General features: G+C 40.7%; 1 protein-coding gene and 1 long non-coding RNA gene across 5 annotated transcripts in view; one reads left to right on the top strand and one right to left on the bottom strand.

Annotated features, from left to right (window-relative positions):
• LOC133486253 (uncharacterized) lies at positions 1-23,989 on the top strand. The gene is made up of 7 exons (XR_009790972.1): positions 1-1,137; positions 2,723-2,766; positions 2,904-2,948; positions 8,552-8,637; positions 23,567-23,637; positions 23,794-23,838; positions 23,932-23,989. It is a non-coding gene; the product is annotated as an uncharacterized LOC133486253 (long non-coding RNA).
• Positions 13,043-24,895, bottom strand: part of sdf4 (stromal cell derived factor 4) — a 30,662-nt gene continuing 18,809 nt past the window's right edge. For 2 of the 4 annotated variants that reach the window (XM_061791090.1, XM_061791082.1), the window contains 4 exons: positions 18,940-19,098; positions 17,924-18,099; positions 17,567-17,700; positions 15,009-17,376 (listed from right to left, as the gene is read on the bottom strand). In XM_061791090.1, the coding sequence (XP_061647074.1) occupies positions 17,325-17,376; positions 17,567-17,700; positions 17,924-18,099; positions 18,940-19,098 (521 nt within the window). In that variant the 3' untranslated portion in view covers positions 15,009-17,324. Of the gene's footprint in view, positions 13,843-15,008; positions 17,377-17,566; positions 17,701-17,923; positions 18,100-18,939; positions 19,099-24,895 lie in introns of those variants that run through there. The other 2 variants (XM_061791108.1, XM_061791100.1) reach the window with 2 other exon arrangements.

Here is a 24,895-nt window from a genome sequence, read left to right as displayed (position 1 = left end):
ACAATATAATAACACTATAACCAATCATTGAACATATCATACCGCATACCTTATCCTAGAGTACAAGACCATGATTTAACATTTTTGTTGTCTTCTAATAAGGTTTAACTAATATGTCAGTTAAGCTATACAACAGTCTACCACATCTCAACTGAACACATCTCAAACAATCAAAAGAGACAACTTAATTAAAATGCATTCCAGGTGACAGCCTCATGAAACTCAGTGACAATAAGCAGTTTGTGTGTGACTTAAAAGGCAATAAATAAAACCATCTTCTCAAGCTTCTTGAGACAATGCTAAGAATGTGTCATAAAAACTGAATTTGGCTACATTAAAAATTTACATTTACACAATGTAAAATAAAATGCATAATCTGTCTTGTAAAATATAATTACAGATTTGTTCTTCGCGTGTTTTGATGTTGTCAGTATCAATCTGCAGTGTAGAGAACAAAGGTTAAACAAATCCAATGACTATGACTCAATGACTATTATAAAAACAAGAAAACAAAAACCTTTCAAGTTTGTATCTATTTCTGACCTCTCTGAAACACCTCATCAATTATTACGACAGCCATTTTCTTGGTTTAAGGAGGAATTTTTTACAAACATAAACCCTCCCACTTCTAGCTCCCACCACACCCCTCAAGTAGTTTGGGTCTTCAGTGCCTTGCTCAAGGGAACATACACAATGCTATGCCTTCTTTCACTTAGGTTCCATTTGGAAAGAAAAATAACAAAAATCTTTCGGAAGTACTGCAAAAAGTCAGTCTTCCTTGATATTCTATTCACATTTTAACTTAGAAACACTGATTTTAGGAATGTTTATGTGCTAGTTGAAGAGAGGGACTCCTCCTATTGGTCACGTGACACTGACACATACTGTATGACATGCCGTATCCGTATATAAGGACGGCTCTTTGCATTCACCAGCATCAAACACCACCACAGCAAAGGTAACATCTCCCAACAACATTAAATTCTGCTTTTCAAACCCCATTTCTGTCACAAACCTCTGTGTCATGATTTGACTTAATCTGATATGTCATCTCTTCTTCTTTTATTGCATAGATGGCTTTTGCTCGCCACCTTTTCTTCCTCCTTTGTGGGATCAGTGGACTGTTGACCTGGAAGTGTAAGTAACAATCATGAATACTGGGACCAGTATTTGTAGGTCAGGTGGCTTAGACTTAATTGTGTGTTCACTACTTTCTATGGACAATATCCAAAACCACAATGTGCTTCTCTTCTTCACAGCTACAGTGGGTACGTAACCCTTTTCAGACCCCCTTAAATTTTTCACTCTTTGTTATATTGCAGCCCTTTGTTAAAATTATTTTAAGTTATTTTTTTCGTCATGAATGTACACACAGCACCCCATATTGACAGAAAAAAAACTTAATTGTTGAAATTTTTGCTGATTTATTAAAAAAGAAAAACTGAAATATCACACAGCCAAGTATTTAGACCCTTTGCTCTGACACTCATATATTTAACTCAGGTGCCGTCCATTTCTTCTGATCATCCTTAAGATGGTTCTACACCTTCATTGGAGTCCAGCTGTGTTTGATTATACTGATTGGACTTGATTAGGAAAACCACACCCCTGACAGCTCACAGTGCATGTCAGCGCAAATGAGAATCATGAGGTCAAAGGAACTGCCTGAAGAGCTCAGAGACAGAATTGTCGCAAGGCGCAGATCTGGCCAAGGTTACAAAAACAAAAATCTGCTGCACTTAAGGCTCCTAAGAGCACAGTGACCTCCATAGTCCTGAAATGGAAGATGTTTGGGACGATCAGAACCCTTCCTAGAACTGGCCGTCCGGCCAAACTGAGCAATTGGGGGAGAAGAGCCTTGGTGAGAGAACCCAACGATCACTGTGGCTGAGCTCCAAACATGCAGTCGGGAGATGGGCGAAGGTTCTAGAAAGTCAACCCTCACTGCAGCCCTCCACCAGTCGGGGCTTGACGCAAGCCTCTTCTGAATGCAAGACACATGAAAGCCCGCATGGAGTTTGCTAAAAAAAAACACCTGAAGGACTCCAAGATGGTGAGAAATAAGATTCTCTGGTCTGATGAGACCAAGATAGAAATTGTTGGCCTTAATTCCAAGTGTCATGTGTGGAGAAAACCAGACACTGCTCATCATCTGTCCAATACAGACCCAACAGTGAAGCATGGTGGTGGCATCATCATGCTGTGGAGGTGTTTTTCCACTGCTGGGACAGGGAGACTGTTTGCAATCGAAGAAAAGATAAATGCGGCCAAGTACAGGGATATCCTGCACGAAAACCTTCTCCAGCGTGCTAAGAACCTCACACACAGCTAAAATACCGAAGGAGTGGCTCCAGTGTCTGAATACTTTACGTACCCACTGTATCACAACCACCGAAAAGTAACCCTGTTTTGTGTCTTGTTTCAAACTCAGAATCAGACTCAGAATCATCTTTATTTTATTGTCAAAAACACACAAGGACTTTCTCTCCGGTAGTTGGAGCCGCTCTCATACGAGAACAGACAGCCATTTATAAAGCAATTTAGTTTTGTTTTAATATGTTGTCTTTTGACACTGGACACATTTGACCCCTCTCAACATATAAACAGTCCAACCCACAGTTAAGGTCACATCTTAGACCTGGTCATCTCTAAGGATGTTGAAATCAGTTCACATTAAGGGTTGGCTATTTCTGACCATTTTTGTGTGTTCTTTGAATTACAGATTCTCCCAAAAGTTCAGACGACCCCTATGTCTATTAAGAAAAGGTACATATATGAGTGTCACCACTAAGTTTATGGAAACCAGAGCTGTGTAACAAACTGTGAATGTGGAGACAGTTGAACTTTTGGATGAATTAATTTGAAAAATCTCTAATGTCGTGAATTCTGTCTCTCCTATTAAGACAATCTTGAGGCGACCTAGAACACCGTGGAGGAGCACAATGATGGTAAAGACCTCTAAATCAAAGTGTAGAAAAGCAGAACGTAAGTGGAGAAAAATTAAACTCCAAATTGATTATGACCTCTAGAGACAGAATCTTTGTAATTTTAAGTAGTTTTTGGTTAGACTAGACAGCAACGGTTTTCTGAAATCCTCAGTAAGAACCCCAATAATACTCAAACTCTGTTTGCTGTGGTTGGCAAGCTCACAAACCCCTGAATCAGATCGCTCCAGAAACCTTCACAGCAGATAAATGCTGAATTTGAAATGAATTTGCTTGTTATTTTAGTGAAAAGATACAATCCATCAAGTTAAATATCAGCACAAATCAGCAAAATGATCAAATGATGCTACATTCGAAGCCACACAGGAAAAACTCTAGTACCATGTCAGAATTGGATACAGTTGACCAAAAAAATTAAAAAAATATAAAAATGGTTCAGCAGCTGAAAATGCAGCCCTATGGGGGGCACAAGCCAGTGCAAACTGTAGGCCGGTCCCAAGCCCGGATAAATGCAGAGGGTTGCGTCAGGAAGGGCATACGGCTTAAAACTTTGCCAAACAAATATGAGCATTCATCCAAAGAATTCCATACCGGATCGGTCGTGGCCCGGGATAACAATGTCCGCCACCAGCGCCGTCAACCTGCAGGCTGCCTGTGGAAATTCAGCTACTGTGGGTCGAAGTCGAAGAAGAAGAAGTGGAGGAAAGCGGGTTCTTTGGCAGAAAGAGAAGAGGACAACACAGAGCCTAGAACTGAATGTGGGGACTTTGAATGTTGGGACTATGACAGGAAAATCTCGGGAGTTGGTTGACATGATGATTAGGAGAAAGGTTGATATATTGTGTGTCCAGGAGACCAGGTGGAAAGGCAGTAAGGCTAGAAGTTTAGGGCAGGGTTTAAATTATTTTACCATGGTGTAGATGGGAAGAGAAATGGAGTCGGGGTTAATTTAAAAGAAGAGTTGGCTAAGAATGTCTTGGAGGTGAAAAGAGTATCAGATCGAGTGATGAGGCTGAAACTTGAACTTGAGGGTGTTATGTATAATGTGATTAGCGCCTATGCCCCACAGGTAGGATGTGACCTAGAGATGAAAGAGAAATTCTGGAAGGAGCTAGACGAAGTAGTTCTGAGCATCCCAGACACAGAAAGAGTCGTGATTGGTGCAGATTGTAATGGACATGTTGGTGAAGGAAATAGGGGTGATGAAGAAGTGATGGGTAAGTACGGCATCCAGTAAAGGAACTTGGAGGGACAGATGGTGGTAGACTTTGCAAAAAGGATGCAAATGGCTGTAGTAAACACTTTTTTCCTGAAGAGGCAGGAACATAGGGTGACCTACAAGAGCGGAGGTAGAAGCACGCAGGTGGATTACATCTTGTGCAGACGATGTAATCTGAAGGAGGTTACCGACTGTAAGGTTGTGGTAGGGGAGACAGCATAGGATGGTGGTGTGTAAGATGACTCTGGTGGTGGGGAGGAAGATTAGGAAGACAAAGGCAGAGCAGAGAACCATGTGGTGGAAGCTGAGACAGGACGAGTGTTGTGCAGCTTTTCAGAAAGAGGTGAGACAGGCTCTCGGTGGACGGGAGGAGCTTCCAGAAGACTGGACCACTGCAGCCAAGGTGATAAGAGAGGCAGGCAGGAGAGTACTTGGTGAATCTTCTGGCAGGAAAGGAGAAAAGGAGACTTGGTGGTGGAACCTCACAGTACAGGAAATCATACAAGGAAAAAGGTTAGTGGGACACTGAGAGGACCGAGGAGAGGTGAAAGGAATACATTGAGATGCGACACAGGGCAAAGGTAGAGGTGGCAAAGGCCAAACAAGTGGTATATGATGACATGTATGGCAGGTTGGACACTAAAGAAGGAGAAAAGGATCTATACAGGCTGGCCAGATAGAGGGATAGAGATGGGAAGGATGTGCAGCAGGTTAGGGTTATTAAATATAGAGATGGAATATGTTGACTGGTGCCAGCAGTGTGCTAGCTAGATGGAAGGAATACTTCGAGGAGTTGATGAATGAGGAAAATGAGAGAGAAGGCAGAGTAGAAGAGGAAAGTGTGGTGGACCAGGAAGTGGCAATGATTAGTAAGGGAGAAGTTAGAAAGGCATTAAAGAGGATGAAAAATGCAAAGGCAGTTGGTCCTGATGACATTCCTGTGCAGGTATGGAAGCATCTAATAGAGGTGGCTGTGGAGTTTTTGACCAGCTTGTTCAATAGAATTCTAGCGCGTGAGAAGATGCCTGAGGAATGGAGGAAAAGTGTACTGGTGCCCATTTTTAAGAACAAGGGTGATGTGCAGAGCTGTGGGAACTATAGAGGAATAAAGTTGATGAGCCACACAATGAAGTTATGGGAAAGAGTAGTGGAGACTAGACTCAGGACTGTCATGACCGGAACACAGGATAGGACCCAAAAATGCACAACTCCAAAACAAATGGACAGTTTCCAAAAAGAGAGGTTTAATAGACGGGCATAGGTCGGTACACAGGCAGGCAATCCAAGAAAGGCAACAGTATCCAAAAACATGAGGCAAAGAGGCAAGGTCGATAATCGGAACAGGGTCAAGTCTTATTGTGAGTCTGGGACGTGGAAACAAGGAATGCTGGAACGCGACGACAAGGTACAACGAACTGCCAACGAGAGGGAATGAGACATGAGGTTAAATACAATAGGTAATTAGGGTGAACGAGGCACAGGTGGTGAAGATGCTCACAGGAGCAGGTGTGTGTGAAACAGGGGGGAAGACAAAACCCGGAACACACACACATGACAAGGACAGAAGTGAGTATTTGTGAGCAACAGTATGGTTTCATGCCTAGAAAGAGTACCACAGATGCATTATTTGCCTTGAGTGTGTTGATGGCGAAGTACAGAGAAGGTCATAAGGATCTACATTGTGTCTTTGTAGATCTAGAGAAAGCCTGTGACAGAGTACCCAGAGAGGAACTGTGGTACTGCATGCAGAAGTCTGGAGTGGCAGAGAAGTATGTTAGAATAATACAGGACATGTACGAGGGCAGCAGAACAGCGGTGAGGTGTGCTGTAGGTGTGACAGACGAATTTAAGGTGGAGGTGGGACTGCATCAGGGATCAGCCCTGAGCCCCTTCCTGTTTCAATGGTGATGGATAGGCTGACAGATGAGGTTAGACTGGAATCCCCGTGGACCATGATGTTTGCAGATGACATTGTGTTCTGCAATGAAAGCAGGGAGCAGGTTGAAAGATGGAGGCATGCACCGGAAAGCAGAGGAATGAAGATTAGCCGAAGTAAAACAGAATATATGTTAATGAATGAGAGGGGTGGTGGGGGAAGAGTGAGGCTACAGGGAGAATAGATAGCAAGGGTGGAGGACTTTAAATACGTCAACAGTCAACAGTCCAGAGCAATGGTGAGTGTGGTAAGGAAGTGAAGAAACGGGTCCAAGCAGGTTGGAACGGGTTGAGGAAGGTGTCAGGTGTGTTATGTGACAGAAATGTCTCTGCTAGGATGAAGGGCAAAGTTTATAAAACAGTGGTGAGGCCAGCCATGATGTACGGATTAGAGACAGTGGCACTGGAGAGACAACAGGAAGCAGAGCTGGAGGTGGCGGAAATGAAGATGTTGAGGTTCGCTCTCGGAGTGACCGGGTTGGATAAAATTAGAAATGAGCTCATCAGAGGGACAGCCAAGGTTTGATGTTTTGGAGACAAAGTTCGAGAGAGCAGACTTCGATGGTTTGGACACGTCCAGAGGAGAAATAGTGAGTATATGGGTAGAAAGATGATGAAGATGGAGCTGCCAGGCAAGAGAGCTAGAGGAAGACCAAAGAGAACGTTGATGGATGTCGTGAGGGAAGACATGAGGGCAGTTGGTGTTCGATAGGAGGATGCAGGAGATAGGCTTACATGGAAAAGGATGACGCGCTGTGGCGACCCCTAAAAGGACAAGCCGAAAGGAAAAGAAGAAGTTCAGCAGCTGAAGCCATCAACGAGCTGTCTTGACTCAATAGAATCTGACTTTATCAAAGCTATTGCGAAGTCTGTGCTAGCTGATTTGCAGCAAATAATCAATTGCTCACTTCAGTCGGGCAAGCTTCCTCAAGCTCTTAAAGTGGCTCCCATGAAGCCTCTTCTAAAAAATAGAACGCTGGACACTTCCATGTTAGAAAGCTTCAGTATAGACCCATGTCAAATCTCCCCTTCATAGCCAAGATTGTCGAGAAAGTTATTTTTAATCAACTCAGCAATCCCTTGAACTTAAACGGACTTTTTGACAAATTTCAATCAGGTTTCCAAACTCATCACAGTAGTGAATCAGGCTCTCATCAAAGTGCTAAATGATATAAGGTTTAATAGTAACTCATGAACAGTGTCAATTCTGGTCTTGTTGGGTCTCAGTGCAGCTTTTGATAAGGTAGATCATAATATACTGCAGGTACAGGTTGGAAACGTGGGTTGGACTAAATGGAACAATCCTTAAATTGTTCAGGTCCTACCTGGAGGAAAATAGTTATTTATATCCATTGGACGTGTTCAATCTCATTGAATGGCAATGACCTATGGGGGTCGCAGAAGTGTCAGTTCTTGGACCCCTCTTGCCCAGCCTGTATATGCTATCCTTGCACCAAGTTCTTCAGAACCTTAATGTTGACTATCACAGCTCTGCAACTAACACACAGTTATATCTAGCAATGTCTCCAGATGACTACAGTTCAAATTAGGCGTTGTGTCACTGTCTAAAACAGATAAATAACTGGATGAGCCAAAACTTTCTTCAATTAAACCACAAAAAAAAACGCAGATAATTGTTTTTGGCAGTAAAGAAAAGAGGATGGCTATCAGTAAATACCTGGAGTCACTCTCTTTAAAAAACAAAGACCAAGTCCGAAACCTTGGTGTACTGATAGTTTCTGACCTGACTTTCAACATATCCAGAATCAAGGGTTGCATGTGCCAAACAGACCAGGAGAAGCTCATCCATGCTTTTATCTCAAGGAGACTTGACTACTGTCATGGTCTTCTGACTGGACTCCCCCAAAAGAGCATTAAACAGCTGCAGCTCATTCAGAATGCTCCAGCTCGGGAGGTCTGAACATACTGCTCCCATTCTAAATTCTCTACACTGGCTCCCAGTCAGCTTTAGAACAGATTTTAAAGTTCTGCTACTGGTCTATAGATCACTAGGTGATCTAGGTCTTGAATACATGAAATAAATGCTAATGGAATATAAACCCAGTAGGGGTCTTAGATCTTCAGACTCAGGTCAAATAGTGGAAAACAGATTCCAAAGCAAACATGGTGAAGCAGCTGTTATGCTGCACACAAATGGAATAAGTTGCCAACAGAAGTGATGTCAGCCCCAAGTGTAAATTTTCTTAAGTCCAGGTTAAAAACTCTTCCTTTGTCTCATGCTTTTTAGAGCCTTTCCACTTTTAAATGATCTTTCTTGCACTGTACGCTGTTTTCATTGTAGTTTCATTTTTCTAATTTTTAAAAATGTTTACAAGCTGTTTTTTCTTTGTTTTGAAATGCTTTTAATCATGTAAAGCACATTGAGTTACCTTGTGTATGAATGCGCTATATATAAAAAATTGCTTTGACCAAAAATAACATTGTTTTGCAGATATACTCTGTCCTGAAGGATGGACCCAGTTGAACGATCACTGTTTCATCTTGCAAGATAAATAAAAGACTTTTGCAGATGCAGAGGTATGAGAAAGGTCCACACAGCTCTTGCGATCCACCAGTTTACTGCACTGAGAATAAGCACACATCCCATTGCACATTGTACATTAAATTAAAATTCAAAGCAGAACTATTCCAAAACATGCCACCTTTAATGCTTTGTAATTTGTTTTGCTTTGATTTTGTTTCTCCTATTAGAGCAGCTGTCAAATTCTTGGTGGGAATATACCCTCCATTTGCAATTTTCTTGAAAATGCGATTGTTCTTGAAGTGATTTTTGAAGGGACTGATAACAATTTTGCTGACACCTGGATCGGACTCCATGATGCAGTAGAGATAAAACATTTACCAATACAATTATGATGTAGCTATGACTTGTAGTCCATAGAACCAGTGTTTGCAGTGTGGAAAATTACAGAAAGCGAGACCAGACAGAGACAAGCATGAGACCATGACAAGACCAAGACCATAAAAATATATTTTTAAAAAACATAACAAGCATTCGCTCTTTAATTAGTATTTTCTTTTAGAAACGGTACATTTGACAGCTCAAAACACAATGTCAAACTCTTTAAAAAACACATGCAAAAATCACAAATACTGTATTGAAATAAAATTTCAACTATCCATCCATCCATCCATTTTCTGAGCCGCTTCTCCTCACTTGGGTCGCGGGTGTGCTGGAGCCTATCCCAGCTATCATCGGGCAGGAGGCGGGGTACACCCTGAACTGGTTGCCAGCCAATCGCAGGGCACATAGGAACAAACAACCATTCGCACTCACAGTCATGCCTACGGGCAATTTTTAGAGTCTCCAATTCATGCATGTTTTTGGGATGTGGGAGGAAACCGGAGTGCCCGGAGAAAACCCACCCAGGCACGGGGAGAACATGCAAAGTCCACACAGGCGGGGCCGGGGATTGAACCCGGGTCCTCAGAACTGTGAGGCTGACGGTCTAACCAGTCCCCCACCGTGCCGCCCCAAAATTTCAACGAAATTCTTGCAAAAAAAATCAAAAAAGCCTTGTATTTAAAAATTAAGATTTAAAGAAGAACTTGGTTGCATTTAAGAAACATACTGTAAGAGACCACTGCATTTTGTGACTTAAATGTGCACAGCAGGGTCTCATAATAATGCCCCCTCTCTGAGACATACAAAGAGGTATGTTTGCTTTTTTTATTTTATTTTTGCTTCTCGTTAGTTTTTCTGTGATGAGATGCTGTGAGTGCGAATGGTTGTTTGTTTGTATGTGCCCTGCGATTGGCTGGCAACCAGTTCAGGGTGTACCCCGCCTCCTGCCCGATGATTAGGCTCCAGCACGCCCGTGACCCTAGTGAGGAGAAGCGGCTCGGAAAATGGATGGATGGAGATGGATCAAACCCATCTTTATAAGTAGATGGAAAATATTGTTTTTGAAAGTCGTGGTGAAAAAAAAAAACGTTGAATAATTGATGTTAGTGATTCGGTGTGTGCCTAATTACATTACTAATAAATACACAGATTTTGAAATCTTGAAAAGATGAAGTAAACATTTGTTGCTAAATGCATGTGGTTACAAAATGCCATATAGTCATATTTTTACAATTATCAATTGTAAATTCTATAATACTGATTTGAAAAGTTGAGTTGGAAAATTTTTAAAACCCCTAAAACCTTAAATAATGGTCTGTTAGTAAGTCGGCATATACGTAACATTGCCTTTAACATTATCACATCACAACTTGATGACACATCAACCAACTTCTTTCATTCCAATTCAAATAGAGGACATTGGTGCTCTCTGACCATCTGAATTGTTTCCTAGCTACAAAAAACATCTGCTAACTCCTGTGATCATGATGAAATAAATCTCATTATGCAGTCAAAACCGGATTTCAATTTACATTCCAGTACTATAAATGCAATGATGGGAGTCGACGGCTCTTCTAGAATAGTATGCCTCTGAAAATTATACCATAAGGTCAAAACATCATCATCATCATGTGTTAACATTACAAATATCTCAAGAGTTTGGCTTCGGAATCATTTTAAATTCCAGTTTGTCTTTTTTGCTGTTTTATGATCCTAAAACAGAAGGGATGACACTGATGACAAAGTGGTAAAAGTGTGATTATAGCCATGGAAGCAGGAATAGAATTTATGAAAGCATAAGATGGTGCTGTCTGTCCTGCCTGCTCAGTACAATGTGATTCCGTTGACCTCAGTAATAATGAAGAATGATGCTGCAAAGTAAGTTGTGTTTCTGAAGAGACTGACCTCCCAGACATAAAGAGAAATCCTATCACTGCCATTGTCTGCCAAGTGACATCAAAGTTAATGGGAAGTATAAAACGTGTCATTTTCTAAGTTTATAAAGACAAATCCTGATCCAAAGCATACCACGGCAGTCTAAGCTACTGTTTTACCATAGTGCTTTAACTTATTTATTCACTTGTATAGCAGTTACAAATGGTAAAAAGTATGAAGCATGAAGTCTTTCAGCAGGTCTTCTTGACACCCAAATCGCACATCATTGAAGCGTGAGTAATTTTTTTTATTTTTGTTAGCAGTTAGAAAACATACAATTGTATGGCTGTTGCTAAATATTACCTAGAAGATATTTGATATACTTATATCTTACTTTAGACTTACAGACCTATGCACATCTAGCTCACCCCGCATGTAAGTCCAAGTCCTGAATTAGAGTTTTGTTCATTCTGTGTTGTGACATAATTCCTAACATCGCTACATCCCTTAATACATTTAACATTAACATCCGTAAACTAATTAGATAATTGTAGGCGCGTTTCCTAATTAATCCAAGACGTACTAGTGGATCAGCTCTTGTCGCCTATGTTACGTGTGCTTCGTGGTTCCGCTGGGACCACCACCAGGCCCACGACCCGCAGCACCTCAACACGAAAATACAAGACCACTGTTGATGAGCAAAAATGTTGCTTAAACGTAAGTAGCAATAGAGGATGTCCGCTCCAGAGGTGGTTAGAGTAGCCAAATATTGTACTCAAGAGCACTGTTACTTGACAATAATGTGACTCAAGTGAAAGTAAAAAGTAGTCCTCCAAATAATTATTTGAGTAAAAAGTACACAGTGAAATAATACCTTCTGATTTTTTTTAGCCACAGCATGAACATCAATAAAATAAAAATAACAAAATAAAATCTGAATGTGCCAATTCTGATATTACTGTGTGTGTGTGTGCGCGTGTGTGCACAGCCAAAACTACATCTGCAATTTACTGCAAGGTGTTTTCTGAAGTTATAAGTGAGGTGAAATATCCACGTTTGGGCAGACAGTGCCAGACAAATACTGCGATACATGAAAGCTGTTGTTTTTGTTCATCTAAAGGTAAACACGAGTAGCGCGCCGTTGCCTTCAATGGTAACGACGACCTTCCCAAGATGGTGGCCACGTAGGCACGACGATCAGCCAGGCTGGTTTATCTGGTGTTAATACCTATGCCCAGGAAGCCCAATGGAAGACGTTGTGTGAGGTCATGTGACTTTTTGTCGCTTGATTGGTGAACTAGACTTAAACGTTACTAGTGCTTAAATTGGATTGGAGCAAACAGCGCCCAATGCAGAAGTCAAAGTTGTAGTCTCGCGCATGAAATAGTTGATAAAAAAGCACTAATTCATAAAAGTAGCGAGCGACATTGAGATCATTGTAACGAAGTAAAAGTATTTCTTAACAACAGAAGCCGCGGAAGTTTTTTTTTTTCTGGTGTCGTCTGTGACTTATCCAAAGCGGGTCCAGAGCGCACAGGCGAGTTATTAGTCCGCCGCGGAGTAATATTCAGAAAATACGTGTGTGTGGATGTGTGGAATGGATCTAGCTGCCAGCGTTCACAATGAGTACGAAACAGCCGATGACGCCCCCCCGGAAAAACTCATCGGATCCATACGATTCACGTAAATGGCCCATTTTGGCTTAAAAATAGGCCATTTAAATGGAAAAAAATGGCGTTCGCATCTTCTCACTGTGCCTCCGTGGGTTTTCTCCCACATCCCCCAAAAGTAGATTCATTGAAGACTCTAAATTGTCCAGTGTACCCTGCCTCTTGCCCAAAGTCTGCTGAGATAGGCACCAGCACACCCAAGCGGTTGAGAAAATGGATGGATGGAGCTCATGGGATTTCATGCAAACTATTGTGCAAAGCATTATTCTTGCTTGTTGCTAATAATTCTCTTAATATAAGAAAATCCTTAATTTGCGATTAATGCAAAACTTGCCTATCAAGATATTATTTTTTTTGGGTAAAGAAATTTGTATCTTTTTTTTTTTACTTTTAGAAATCCTATTTTGCAGTGTTGCACCCTACGATTGTCTATTAGCACCCTGCAGAAATGAATTGGTTGATAACGAGTGATTCTTTTTAATGACACTCGCAAGGATACACGTGAGTCAATAGACATTTTACACCACAAAAATAATTTGATAGTAAATATTTATTTCACAGTGCATCTGCAATAGTTGTCATTGTTCCCCTTACATCCACTGTGCAGCATTCCAACACTCCAGGGTATAAACCTCAGATTTCTGGGCTGTTTTTACACATCATGCACTTGAAAATTTGCTAAAATTACAAAATGACCTCATTAAGCATGTGACATCAAAAGCAATAACTTTAACAAACAGTGCTGCTCATATGAATATATATTTGGGCTAGTAAATTATATTAGCGGACCTAAATAAATCCTAGTTTGTTGTTTGAAACCTGAGCTTTTATCATCATATATTAATTTGTTACGATACTTGTATATTTATTTACTATTAAAGGAAGCCCAATTTAATGAGCAAGGGAGAGCTGCTGCATGCGAATCAAATATTTACACTGTACACACTTAGAAGCTGATCTTTCAGTCTCATTCAGGGATACATCTCATATACACATATTGCAAACAGGCTTAAGCACACTAATCAATTTTGAACATAGTGGGACACATTCAAGAGGACAGCCGCTTTACCTGCACGTAGTCCAAGCCAGAATGAGACTCGGCAACTCGGGTCGACACTAAAAATAGACTACGCATAAATCGACACAGTGAGCCCTTCAGAACTCCTCGTGGACATTCCTGGCGTAGTCCATCAGCTTGCTGCCAGTGAAGTATTCGCTATACTTGAGAATCTCTTCCAGCTCCAGACTGTGGTTCTGGTTCTCGTCAGCCACCGCGATCATCTGTTTGGCTTCATTCAGAGCGTTGTGCTCGTTCATCGGGTCCATGTACTCCTGTCAAACAGGAAAACTATTTTAAAAGTCTGGATGTTTTTTTTTTTTTAGACAATAAGTGAACATAGTCATGTTAGATACAGTTGAGTAGGCTTGTTTTGTTAAAGTCAAACATTGTACCCTGTCTGCTTGATTGCAGGACACTCGTCAGCCTAGGAGGTCAAATTTGCATGAGTCGGTCGCTTGCTTTATTTATTGCATCACTTAGGGCTTTAGACCTTGGGACGATGATGTCACATACTGGAGGCGTTCAGTGTTTCACACAGGACCGGAATCTATTCGTGGTGGTGGGTATCTGGCGGCTGGCCGGGGGTTAAAGTTGAACGAACACTTACCAATTATATGATCATAAATGAAAATATTTCAATGAAAAAAACTACAAATGCTTAAATAACAAAATAAATAAATACAAAGAAATAATATAAAATATAAAATCAAACACTCACGGGGCTCGACACTAACCTTTCCATTCATGCATGATGTGTGTAGTCTACCGTAATTGGCATACTGTAGCTTTGTGTATAAGAAAAGATTGACAGTGATTCGAGTTATAGCTGCAAAAAACATTTCACTGTGAATACGATGCAACAAGCACTGGCTGTCTAAACAGGTAATTTATTTTAGATCATATTAAGACAATGGAAACCGGCTTTTTCAGATAAAAGCAAAGCATAACAAAAGGCATGCATGTGTTTACATGTAGTCTATGTATTATTAATATATATATATATTTTTTTTACTTTTCATAAACGCTGTACTTAAATTAATGTAACAGCAGCATAACTAACATAATTTCAGCATACATGGGGGGTTTGGTTTAAGGGGGGGAAAAAAACAATGATATGAATATAAAACATTTATTTGTTAACAAACAAGCAGAACTAGAGTTTTGGTAACAATGTAGTTGATTTCAAAACATGCAGTACTGTACTTAAAATTACAACTAAATACTTTTGTTGAAACCTTTTCAAAATTAGTTTAATGAAGAACTTGTGGGTTTACAGGATGAGTCCCGTGGCAGTATGAGGTGAAGTGGGTCGCTGAGGTGACGCTGTCTTATATTAATGGTGCACAGTTGCATGTATATCATTTGTTTCACAAAGATCATTTACATAACTTTAAATATGTATAATTGTAGATAAAGAAGGAATCATAGTTGAGTTACATGTGGGGGCGGGGGTGGGACTCGCCTTCCCGCTTTGGTTCGCTTCCGTAAGTCTTTTTAAGGTGTAATCCTAACCTAAAATGGTTCTGACAACTGCATGTAGGCTTTTCCCAACTTGGAGAGGCGTTTCCAAGGGAAAATACGCACAAATACCAACAAAACCAGCACCGATTGTGCTGTGACGAGATGCCATTACGCTGATACCAGACGATCGATTCTCAAAATTAAATATACTTTTGATACTTCATTTAAGGGACTGTATTTTCAGTATTTGATCAGAAAGAAAATTGGTGGTATGGATCATAAGCAGAAACACAAAAGGAGCACACCGAAGCCAAAATGTATTTGTGACGGCTAAAATTTAATTGTGGCATCCCGCCACAAATAAATGTATGTCGTTTCCAACATACAAAAGGCTTTTTGTTTGGTCGGTGGGCTCAGCCTGACCGTGGACTTTGATGAGGACGGCTGGCACCCACCGCCATCTTCATTCCATTTTACGTAATAAATTAGCAATTGAACATTTTTTGAGTGCTGTGTGAAACAGTATATGATAGAAGTATAAGCTGTAATACCAACTTGAATAAGGCAGTGTTCGGTAAATATATATATATATATATATATATATATATATAAAAAGTTGACCAGCTTTCCATCACAAACGGGGATGAATTACCTTAAACACTCAATACTTATGACGCACATTGGGTATTTCACCAAGAATCTATATTCCACAGACAAAATCACTACGTTAACATTTACGATAAATGCATGTAGGGCTGTCACTACCTGACATGACGAAATGCACTAATAGCACTTTTTTCAGATATAGTACAAGTACTTACATTTTTATACTTACCGATACTGAATACCAATACTCGATAATGCCATTACATCTCGCAATTGTAATGAAAATATTTTATTTTAAATGCTGTTGAAAAACTAATTGTTCTTCAGCATGCCATATATTTCACTGAAATAACACTTTTTAGAGTAACAACTTGTCATTACAACACTAACATAAACGCCAGATTACAAAACAAAATGAATCATAACTGATTTCAGCCACAACTGCCAGGAAGATTGTTCGGGATGCAAGCAAACACCCGCAAACACATTCAGCTGAAATACAGGCTTCTTAGCAAAAAAGTGGCTGAGTGTGCTGTTCCAAAATATCTTTATTAGTTTATTTGAATCGTGATAAAATTTAAATCTGTTTTTCTTGAACACGTTTTCTTAAAAGAGTGGTACACAGCTTAATAATTATGCCACGATATGTAGTTTATGAGCACAACTATATACTTTGCCAAGGCAGGCAGGTCTGCAACTTGAACCGAACTCGATTCACAATTCCTGTCGATCCTGCTAACCTTGCAAAGAAGTAGCTGAAAGGAGGGGCGGGGTGGCAATTGGGAATTTCCTGACAACTCCCAAACAGCCAGTCCATTCTAGGGCAACCCGGCCAAGCGGCTTTTTTTTTTGTTTGTTTTGGTTGTTTTTGTTTTATAAATAGGATGATACATAATTTACAATACACACAGCCATCTTTGACCAGAACGTAATTACTATTCAACAAATACAAGACGACTTAATTGGGTAGCCTTATGTCAACAAAGCCGTGCATGAGCGCATCGGTCGCGTGCGCAATGCACGCCAAGCCGCGTGTCCCAGGCGCCGACCGGAGTGCCGGTATAGATTATAGCCTGTAGATTGCAGCATGGGTTTATGATCCGTGACTTGCAGTTGTGCCGTGCGGCCAACAATTGTTGTTACGCAGCAGAGAAACGCTCGTATTCGCCCCCCTACCCTACACCAGATGTGACCCAAAATGTGGAAAGCTGACAGATTTTTTTAGTGGAGGAAGGATCCAGCAGCACGACTACAGGTGGGCACAGTGGGAAAACGGCAAAATATTAGAACTAGCAGACCATGCAATTGTTATGCAAATGACTTGGTATACAAAATTGTTAAATACTTTATAGTCCTTGTGTATTGCAAGCATCATTGATTCTTGCTGTTGCTCACCAACAGAAAATGATCAAGTCTCTGTGACCTGACTTTGTGATTTACACTTTAAGCAATTAAGGGATACATACCTATTATCTGATACGTGGACAAATGATCGTGATTACTCTTGATATAAGAAAACGTTAAACCTTCCAACTCGGTGTGTGTGTGTGTGTGCGTGCGTGCGCGTGATTTATGGTATTTTCTTACATGGATTGTCTTTGTGCATTAAGAACATAACTCTTGTTATGATCATTATTATTATTATTATTAGCAGCGGCATCAGGGGTGAAGGTCACTAGCCGAGGGGTTATTGAAGGACTGGGTGACCCCATGGTGGCAGTGAGGAGGTGGTGCTTGTCCTGGAGAACGAGGAGGAGGAGCAAGATGTGGTGGTCTTATTGCGGGAGAAGGAAGAGAATGAAAAAGGAAGCAGCAATAACCAGACCAGTAGAGATGTCGTGTGTTAGGCTGCCGTACTACTAGGTAGGCAATTGTATCATGCATAGAGTGTATACAGTAAAAAAGGATGAGACCTAAAATCACGCTCACCGCTCATTGGTTAGTATTTGGAGCTTCGCTGCAAGGCAGGAGGAACAAAAAAAAATTCTGTCTTCGGTTTTGCGCACCGGGGGCCTCTCCCATCTAAATTCCCAGGCTGAATTTTGGGCCGAGTAAATCCCTGGCTGAAAGAATCATCCAAACCAATTAGAGATGATAGACTATTGGGTAGGGGTAATAGCTCAAAATTGTAATGCAATTATGGTTACTTGTTCCCAATGAGTTTTTTGGAGCACCAGGAGAAATATTGATTACTGATTGGTCAAACTGTACTATGCTACTAACGTGTAGCGTTTGACAGGAATATTATTCTACAAATAGCAAGAGAACAAGCAGGAGTGGGGGCACCTCCAGTTCTTCCAAGGTGACGATGCCGTTGTGGTCAGAGTCGATGGCGTCCTCAAACTCTTTCCTCCGCTCACGAACCCAATCGTCATCCATATCCTGGCCCTCCTGGTTCTCCACAGTACCCACAGGCAGTGAGATGAACTCAGACAAGGTCAGCTTCTGGTCGCCGTCCTGGTCTGCGGCACAATCACAAAACATCCGGTTTGCATTTCAATTTCAAACCGGAAGGCTTTCAGTGGACAAAGTGCAATGGATACATTCATGTTCAAACTCGTGTGTCATGTTTATGTCACAGATTATCACCTCTGTCCAATGTAAACAATGCACCTCAAAATTGTGTTGTTTGTTTTTTCCCGCCCTCACCGAAAATGCATTCTGGGAATATTAATAAACCACGTTACTGCAATATCACAATTTATCCTAATAAAAACACTGGAGAACCAAGAGACATCACGTAGCGCCCTGGAACATAAACATGGATGCACACAACACTGTGGAGTGATCGTCAGCCATGTCAAAGCTTACTGGAATGCGGATCATTGTTCAAGATGCAATCTGCATATAACCGTGGATTATCTTTAATAGAGACGTTGAGTCGCCACACTTTAATCCTGTTGGACAATTTACATACTTTGGTGCTGCTGTTTTGGTTAGCAACGGTAGTAGGCTATTTATAGTCGTGTGTGAGCAATGGTGTTTCAAAACTGAGAACTGCACTGAAGACACGTTTTTCCCCTGATGGGAAACGTGGATGATGTGGCACGGCATCTACTAGAAGGACGGACAAAATCTGAGGAAATCCGGCATTTGCAGCTCCTGTTTCTATATGTAACTGCTAGTTGACACACTTTGTATGACTATTCAATACCTATTGTAACAGTTAACAACTGTGATACATAATTATACACTAATGAACAATTGCAATTAGTATTGGAGATATCATGATGTGATAGAGGGCAGTAAATGACAAAGAGATGGCATGAGGACTGCAGAGTGTAGGAGAAGTGGGACCGCACCCAAGTCGCGCATTATCTCCTTGACCATATATTTGAGCATGCCTCTGCTGTGCTCCGGGTGCAGGAAGGCCAGGAACTCCTGCTCATTGAGGAGCTGGTCGGCCGGAGGGTTGTCAGCTTGAAACCAGCGGTCCTTCAGGCTCTCCAGAACATCCTGAGCTGCGAGGAGCACCACAAAAAAAAAAAAAAAAAAAAAAAGTTGACCAGCTTTCCATCACAAACAGGGATGAATTACCTTAAACACTCAATACTTATGACGCACATTGGGTATTTCACCAATAATCCATATTCCACAGACAAAATCACTACGTTAACATTTACGATAAATGCATGAAGGGCTGTCTCTATCGAATCCTTTAAGAATTCTCCTATTGATTATTGGTCGAACAATCAAATAATCCCCCTGCACCCCCACTATAAATTTTTATTATTTTTTACTACTAACATGCATTTTATTCTCATTTATGAAGGCTGGACTTCGATCATTAAACTGCATACGTTGGTGCTGTGTGTATGGTATAAAAATGTTGTACAGAATTTGAGACAGCAAAACGCTAAACGTGATTAGCATTCGCGTGCTAGCGATTACCATTTTAGGTAAAAAAAAGCTAACTACCGCTCATCTTACTCATGAATCATGTTATGTACATTACATATCTCAGTGTCTTAAAAATCACTTCGATGTTCTGTCGTTTTTGGCAAAGTTTATTAGTGGCCCAACAAGTGAGTCTGTCTGTAATAAATGTCCGTGTTTTTCCCAGCACTAAATGCATGTATATACAAAATTCTACTGTAATCCTACAAATTTTACTAATGGTATGGCTTTATTGGAGTTTTATTCTTGCAGCATTACCCATTACTTACTATAAATTGTGTAAAATTACAACTTCAGCATTACAGTGCCAGTTACATGTGCCAAAAAAAATTAATACCAAGGGAAAGTTCATTTGTTTCAAAAAGTGCAACTTGTATATTAGTTCACCACACACAAAGTGAAATATTTCAAGCCTTTATTTGTTTCAATTTTGATAATTCTGGCAGAAAGACAAAAAAATAAACATCCAGTATTTCACAAAATTTATATATTTCGTGTGACCAACAAAAAAAGGATCTTAAACAGAAATGTTGGCCTCCTGAAAAGTGTATTAAAGTAATATACCCTCTGAACTTTGTTGGGCCTCTTTTTTCATTAATTACAGCATCAAGGCAGCGTGGCATGGACGTGATCATCAGCCTTTGGCACAGTTCAGGTGTTATTGTTGCCCAAGTTGCTTTGATATTGGCCTTCAGATCGTCTGCATTTCGGGGTTTCTGTTCCCTCATCTTCTTCTTGACAATACCCCATAAATTTTCAGTGGGGTTCAAGTCAGGAGTTTGCTGGCCAATCAAGTACTGTTATTCCATGGCTATTAAACCAGGTATTGGTAGTTTTGGCTTTGTGGGCAGGTGCCAAATACTGCTGGAAAATAAAATCATTGTCTCCAAAAAGATCGTCAGCAGCGGGAAACATGAAGTGGTCTAAAATTTCCTGGTAGACAGCTGCGTTGGCTGTGGACTTGACAAAAGACAATGGACCCACACCACCAAATGACATGGCTCCCCAAACCATTACTGACTGGAAACTTCACACTGAACCTTAAGCAGCTTGACATTTTTTGCTTCTCCAGTTTTCCTCCAGACTCTGGGACCTTGATTTCCAAATGAAATGCAAAATTTACTTCAATCTGAAAAGAGGACTTGGGACCACTGGGCAACAGACCAGTACTTTTTCTCCTTAGCCCAGCACAGATACATCTGACGTTGTTTTTGGCTCAGGAGTGGCTTGACACTTGGAATTCTATATCTGTATGTTGTGGTTTTTGATGCACCGACACCAGCCTTATGAAGCGCCCCCAGATTTCTGAATCGCCGTTGCTTGACAATCCTCTCAAGGCTGCGGTCATCCCTGTCCTTTTCCCTTTCCTCTTAACACTCTTGTTAGTATACTTTGATACAGCGCTCTGTGAGCATCCAGCTTCTTTTGTAATTACTTTTTGAGACCTTCCCCCCCCCCTTATGGTGGGTGTCAATTATGGTTTTCTGCACAACCGTCTAGCCAGCAGTCTGAGGAAATCCTTTGCAGGTGTTTTGCGTTAATTTGCTGACTAGCTTGAGACACAGGGAGCCTACAATGTTATCATGATATTCTAATTTTGTGAAATAATAGATTGTTTATTTTTGTCTTTCTGCCATAATCAAAATTGTAACAAAACAGGCTTGAAATATTTCACTTTGTGTGTGGTGAACTAATATAGCATCAAAGTTTCACTTTTTGAAACAAATTGAAATAAATTGGCTTTCCCTTGATATTCAAAGTTTTTGGCACATACCTGCAGAGATATTTAATCCTTAAGAGGAATGTTATATGCTGCAAACTGCGTTGCATTATGACATTGAGTTTTTTTTTTTAATCTTCATTTTTACAGGACACTCAGTCAAGGTCAGCGATTTCTTCTCTTTTCGCCTTCCTGTCCAGTCATGACTTTCTGCAGCTGTCTCTTTTTATGTTGTGTTGTCTGTTCTCCTAACCAAAACACTGCACATTTCTCTGGCGGAGCAAACTCCAGCACCATTAGAAGGATATACAGTTGTGCTCATAAGGTTACGACATACCCTGGCAGAATTTATGATTTATTGGCCACTTTTCAGAGAATATGAATGATAACGCAAAAACCTCTCTTTCACTCATGGTTAGTGCTTGGGTGGAGCCATTTATTATCAAACAACTGTTTACTCTTTTTAAATCATAATGACAACAAAGTACACAAATGAGCGTGATCAAAAGTTTACATACCCCAGTTTTTAATACCGTGTATTTCCCCCTTTAACATCAATGACAGCTTGGACTCTTTTGTGATAGTTGTGGATGAGGCTCTTTAAATTTCTCTGATAGTAAAGTTGGCCATTCTTCTTGGCAAAAGGCCTCGAGTTCCTGTAAATTCATGGGCTGTCTAGTATGAACTGCATGCTTGGACAAAAAATGCTGAGGCAGATTACCCTTCACTCGTTATTACATGACTTCGTGTTGACACAGACAGGCTTTTGGGGGAAAGAAAAGTTTATTCAATTCGAGTTTTTGTAATGTGTGGAGAGCACTTTTTATGTATTTACATTTAGTAATGTTTTGATTATCCGTCTCAAAGATAATATACAATTATATTAGTATAATGCTGACGAAGAAGAGGTGGAAAGCGGGTTCTTTGGCAGAAAGAGAAGAGGACAACACAGAGCCTAGAACTCAATGTGGGGACTTTGAATGTTGGGACTATGACAGGGAAATCTCGGGAGTTGGTTGACATGATGATTAGGAGAAAGGTTGATATATTGTGTGTCCAGAGACCAGGTGGAAAGGCAGTAAGGCTAGAAGTTTAGGGGCAGGGCTTAAATTATTTTACCATGGTGTAACTGGGAAGAGAAATGGAGTCGGGGTTAATTTAAAAGAAGAGTTTGCTAAGAATGTCTTGGAGGTGAAAAGAGTATCAGATCAAGTGATGAGGCTGAAACTTGAACTTTAGGGTGTTATGTATAATGTGATTAGCGCCTATGCCCCACAGGTAGGATGTGACCTAGAGGTGAAAGAAATTCTGGAAGGAGCTAGACGAAGTAGTTCTGAGCATCCCAAACAGAGAGAGTCGTGATTGATGCAGATTGTAATGGACATGTTGGTGAAGGAAATAGGGGTGATGAAGAAGTGATGGGTAAGTACGGCATCCAGTAAAGGAACTTGGAGGGACAGATGGTGGTAGACTTTACAAAAAGAATGGAAATGGCTGTAGAGAACACTTTTTTCCCCCAGAAGAGGGACGAACATAGGGTGACCTACAAGAGCGAGGGCAGAAGCACGCAGGTGGATTACATTTTGTACAAACGATGTAATCTGAAGAAGGTTACCGACTGTAAGGTTGTGGTAGGGGAGAGTGTGGCTAGACAGCATAGGATGGTGGTGTGTAAGATGACTCTGATGGTGGGGAGGAAGATAAGGAAGACAAAGCTGAGCAGAGAACCATGTGGTGGACGCTGAGACAGGACGAGTGTTGTGCAGTTTTTCGGGAAGAGGTGAGACAGGCTCTCTGTGGACAGGAGGAGCTTCCAGAAGACTGGACCACTGCAGCCAAGGTGATCAGAGAGGCAGGCAGGAGAGTACTTGGTGTATCTTCTGGCAGCCCTTACAAAATACCGTCTAGATATGGTAGACATGTTTAAGTAAGAATTCAAACCTCTGGATAACTGCAATGAGGATTGGCACCCTGTAGAGGGCAACAATGCCTTCAGCTGAACATCCCGCCCTCAGAGGAAGAAGAAGGAGGAGGGGGTGGGCCGTCAGAGTCCAAGAGACAATGAGAAGACAAACATAATTGCGGAAAAGAGAGAAGACAAAAATGGAAAAAAAAAAATTTAAAATAAAAAAAATAAACTTTCTGTACTAGAAATTGATTGCACATAGGCAAGAAAAATATTCCTGCGACCAACGCCTTAGATCATGCGGGGAATAAAGGATGACGCGCCGAGCCGATCGCGCACAAAATGCCAGCCCATACATATGGCGAGATGCTCTCGGCCGCTTGCTGACTGATAGTCTCTCTACCAGGATTTGAGTAAATGGGATCCGGAATCGAGATGAGTGAACGCCATCCCGAGCCTCCTCCGACGAAGACGAAGGTAACTCGTTTGCAGCTCGCGTTAGCTACATTTAGCAAGCAAACGTGCTCCTTCAATCCTTGTTACATAAAAACAATTCAGTCTCACTACTTCACATTACAATGTAACATCTGTTGCCAGTACTGATTTGAATTTTCCATTTCATCCATCTTGCAGGAATTCAACACCCGCGAGTCAGGCGTCTTTTAGGATTGCGACGAAGTAGTTTTTGGTTTTTTTTTTTAACCCTTGCAAAACATCGATGAAAAGTATTCTCTAGTAATGGTATGCATTTTTTTTTTTTTAAACTTGCAGGTTTATGCATCCAGCAGACATTCAACTCCCATTCCAGTATTCAGTGCAAACAAAAAAAGGTAATTACAAGCTTTCCCCCACCCCCCTCCACGTCCCACTACAGCAATTTCAAAAATTTATTTTTATAGTAATAGTTATATTTCTAAACTGCACAGCTGTGCTTCGAGCAGAAGTAGTGACTGGTTTCAAGGAGAATGACAACCACACAAGATCCGATTCACTGCCAACAGAATAAGATGTGGATAAAACTTTGCTGGATTTTATGCACAAGCTAATAAAAATCTGGACTATTGAGCAAACTGTAGAAGAGAATTTGGAGGAAAAAAGTGCAATTGTGGGAGCCCCATTTGTTCATGCGTTTTTGTCTAATGTAAATTATGTACAGTTATACTTTAAATAAATTATTTTTTTGTCAAAAGTACTTTCTCAGTGTTGTTTTATGTTCAGATGTTTGAGATTTTCACTAGAGAAAACAATATTGGTGTTAAAGTCATTGTTCTTGATGTGTCTGCTTTCACAAAAAGGCTGTTTTGGCCAGGTGAGTTGGCTGAAAAGTAGCCTATATTTGACTGCTGATTACTAAAGAATGGTATAGGCTAGAGACAAACTTTTTTCCTGATGAAAGGAGAGAGTCTGATCTTTCATTTGCTGGTTGTGTTGTTTACATCGTCATAGTACATAATATTCTGTGGCGCTTGAAAAATCAGTGAAATTGCTCGAAAATGCCTGGCAGTCTAGGGCTTCCCTGTTCAGGAAACGGCTGGCAGTGAATGAGTTAATTAGGTCAAGTATATACAGTGAGGCAAAAAAATATTTAGTCAGCCACTAATTGTGCAAATTCTCCCACTTAAAAAGATGAGCGAGGCCTATAATTTTCATCATAGGTATACCTTACCTATGAGAGACAAAATGAGAGTGGGGGGGAGGGGATTCCAGAAAATCCCTGTCTATTTTTAAAGAATTG

This window comes from Phyllopteryx taeniolatus, chromosome 1, assembly GCF_024500385.1.
Source record: "Phyllopteryx taeniolatus isolate TA_2022b chromosome 1, UOR_Ptae_1.2, whole genome shotgun sequence".
NCBI classification, from domain to species: Eukaryota; Metazoa; Chordata; class Actinopteri; order Syngnathiformes; family Syngnathidae; genus Phyllopteryx; species Phyllopteryx taeniolatus.
This window is presented reverse-complemented; position numbering and strand designations above follow the sequence as displayed.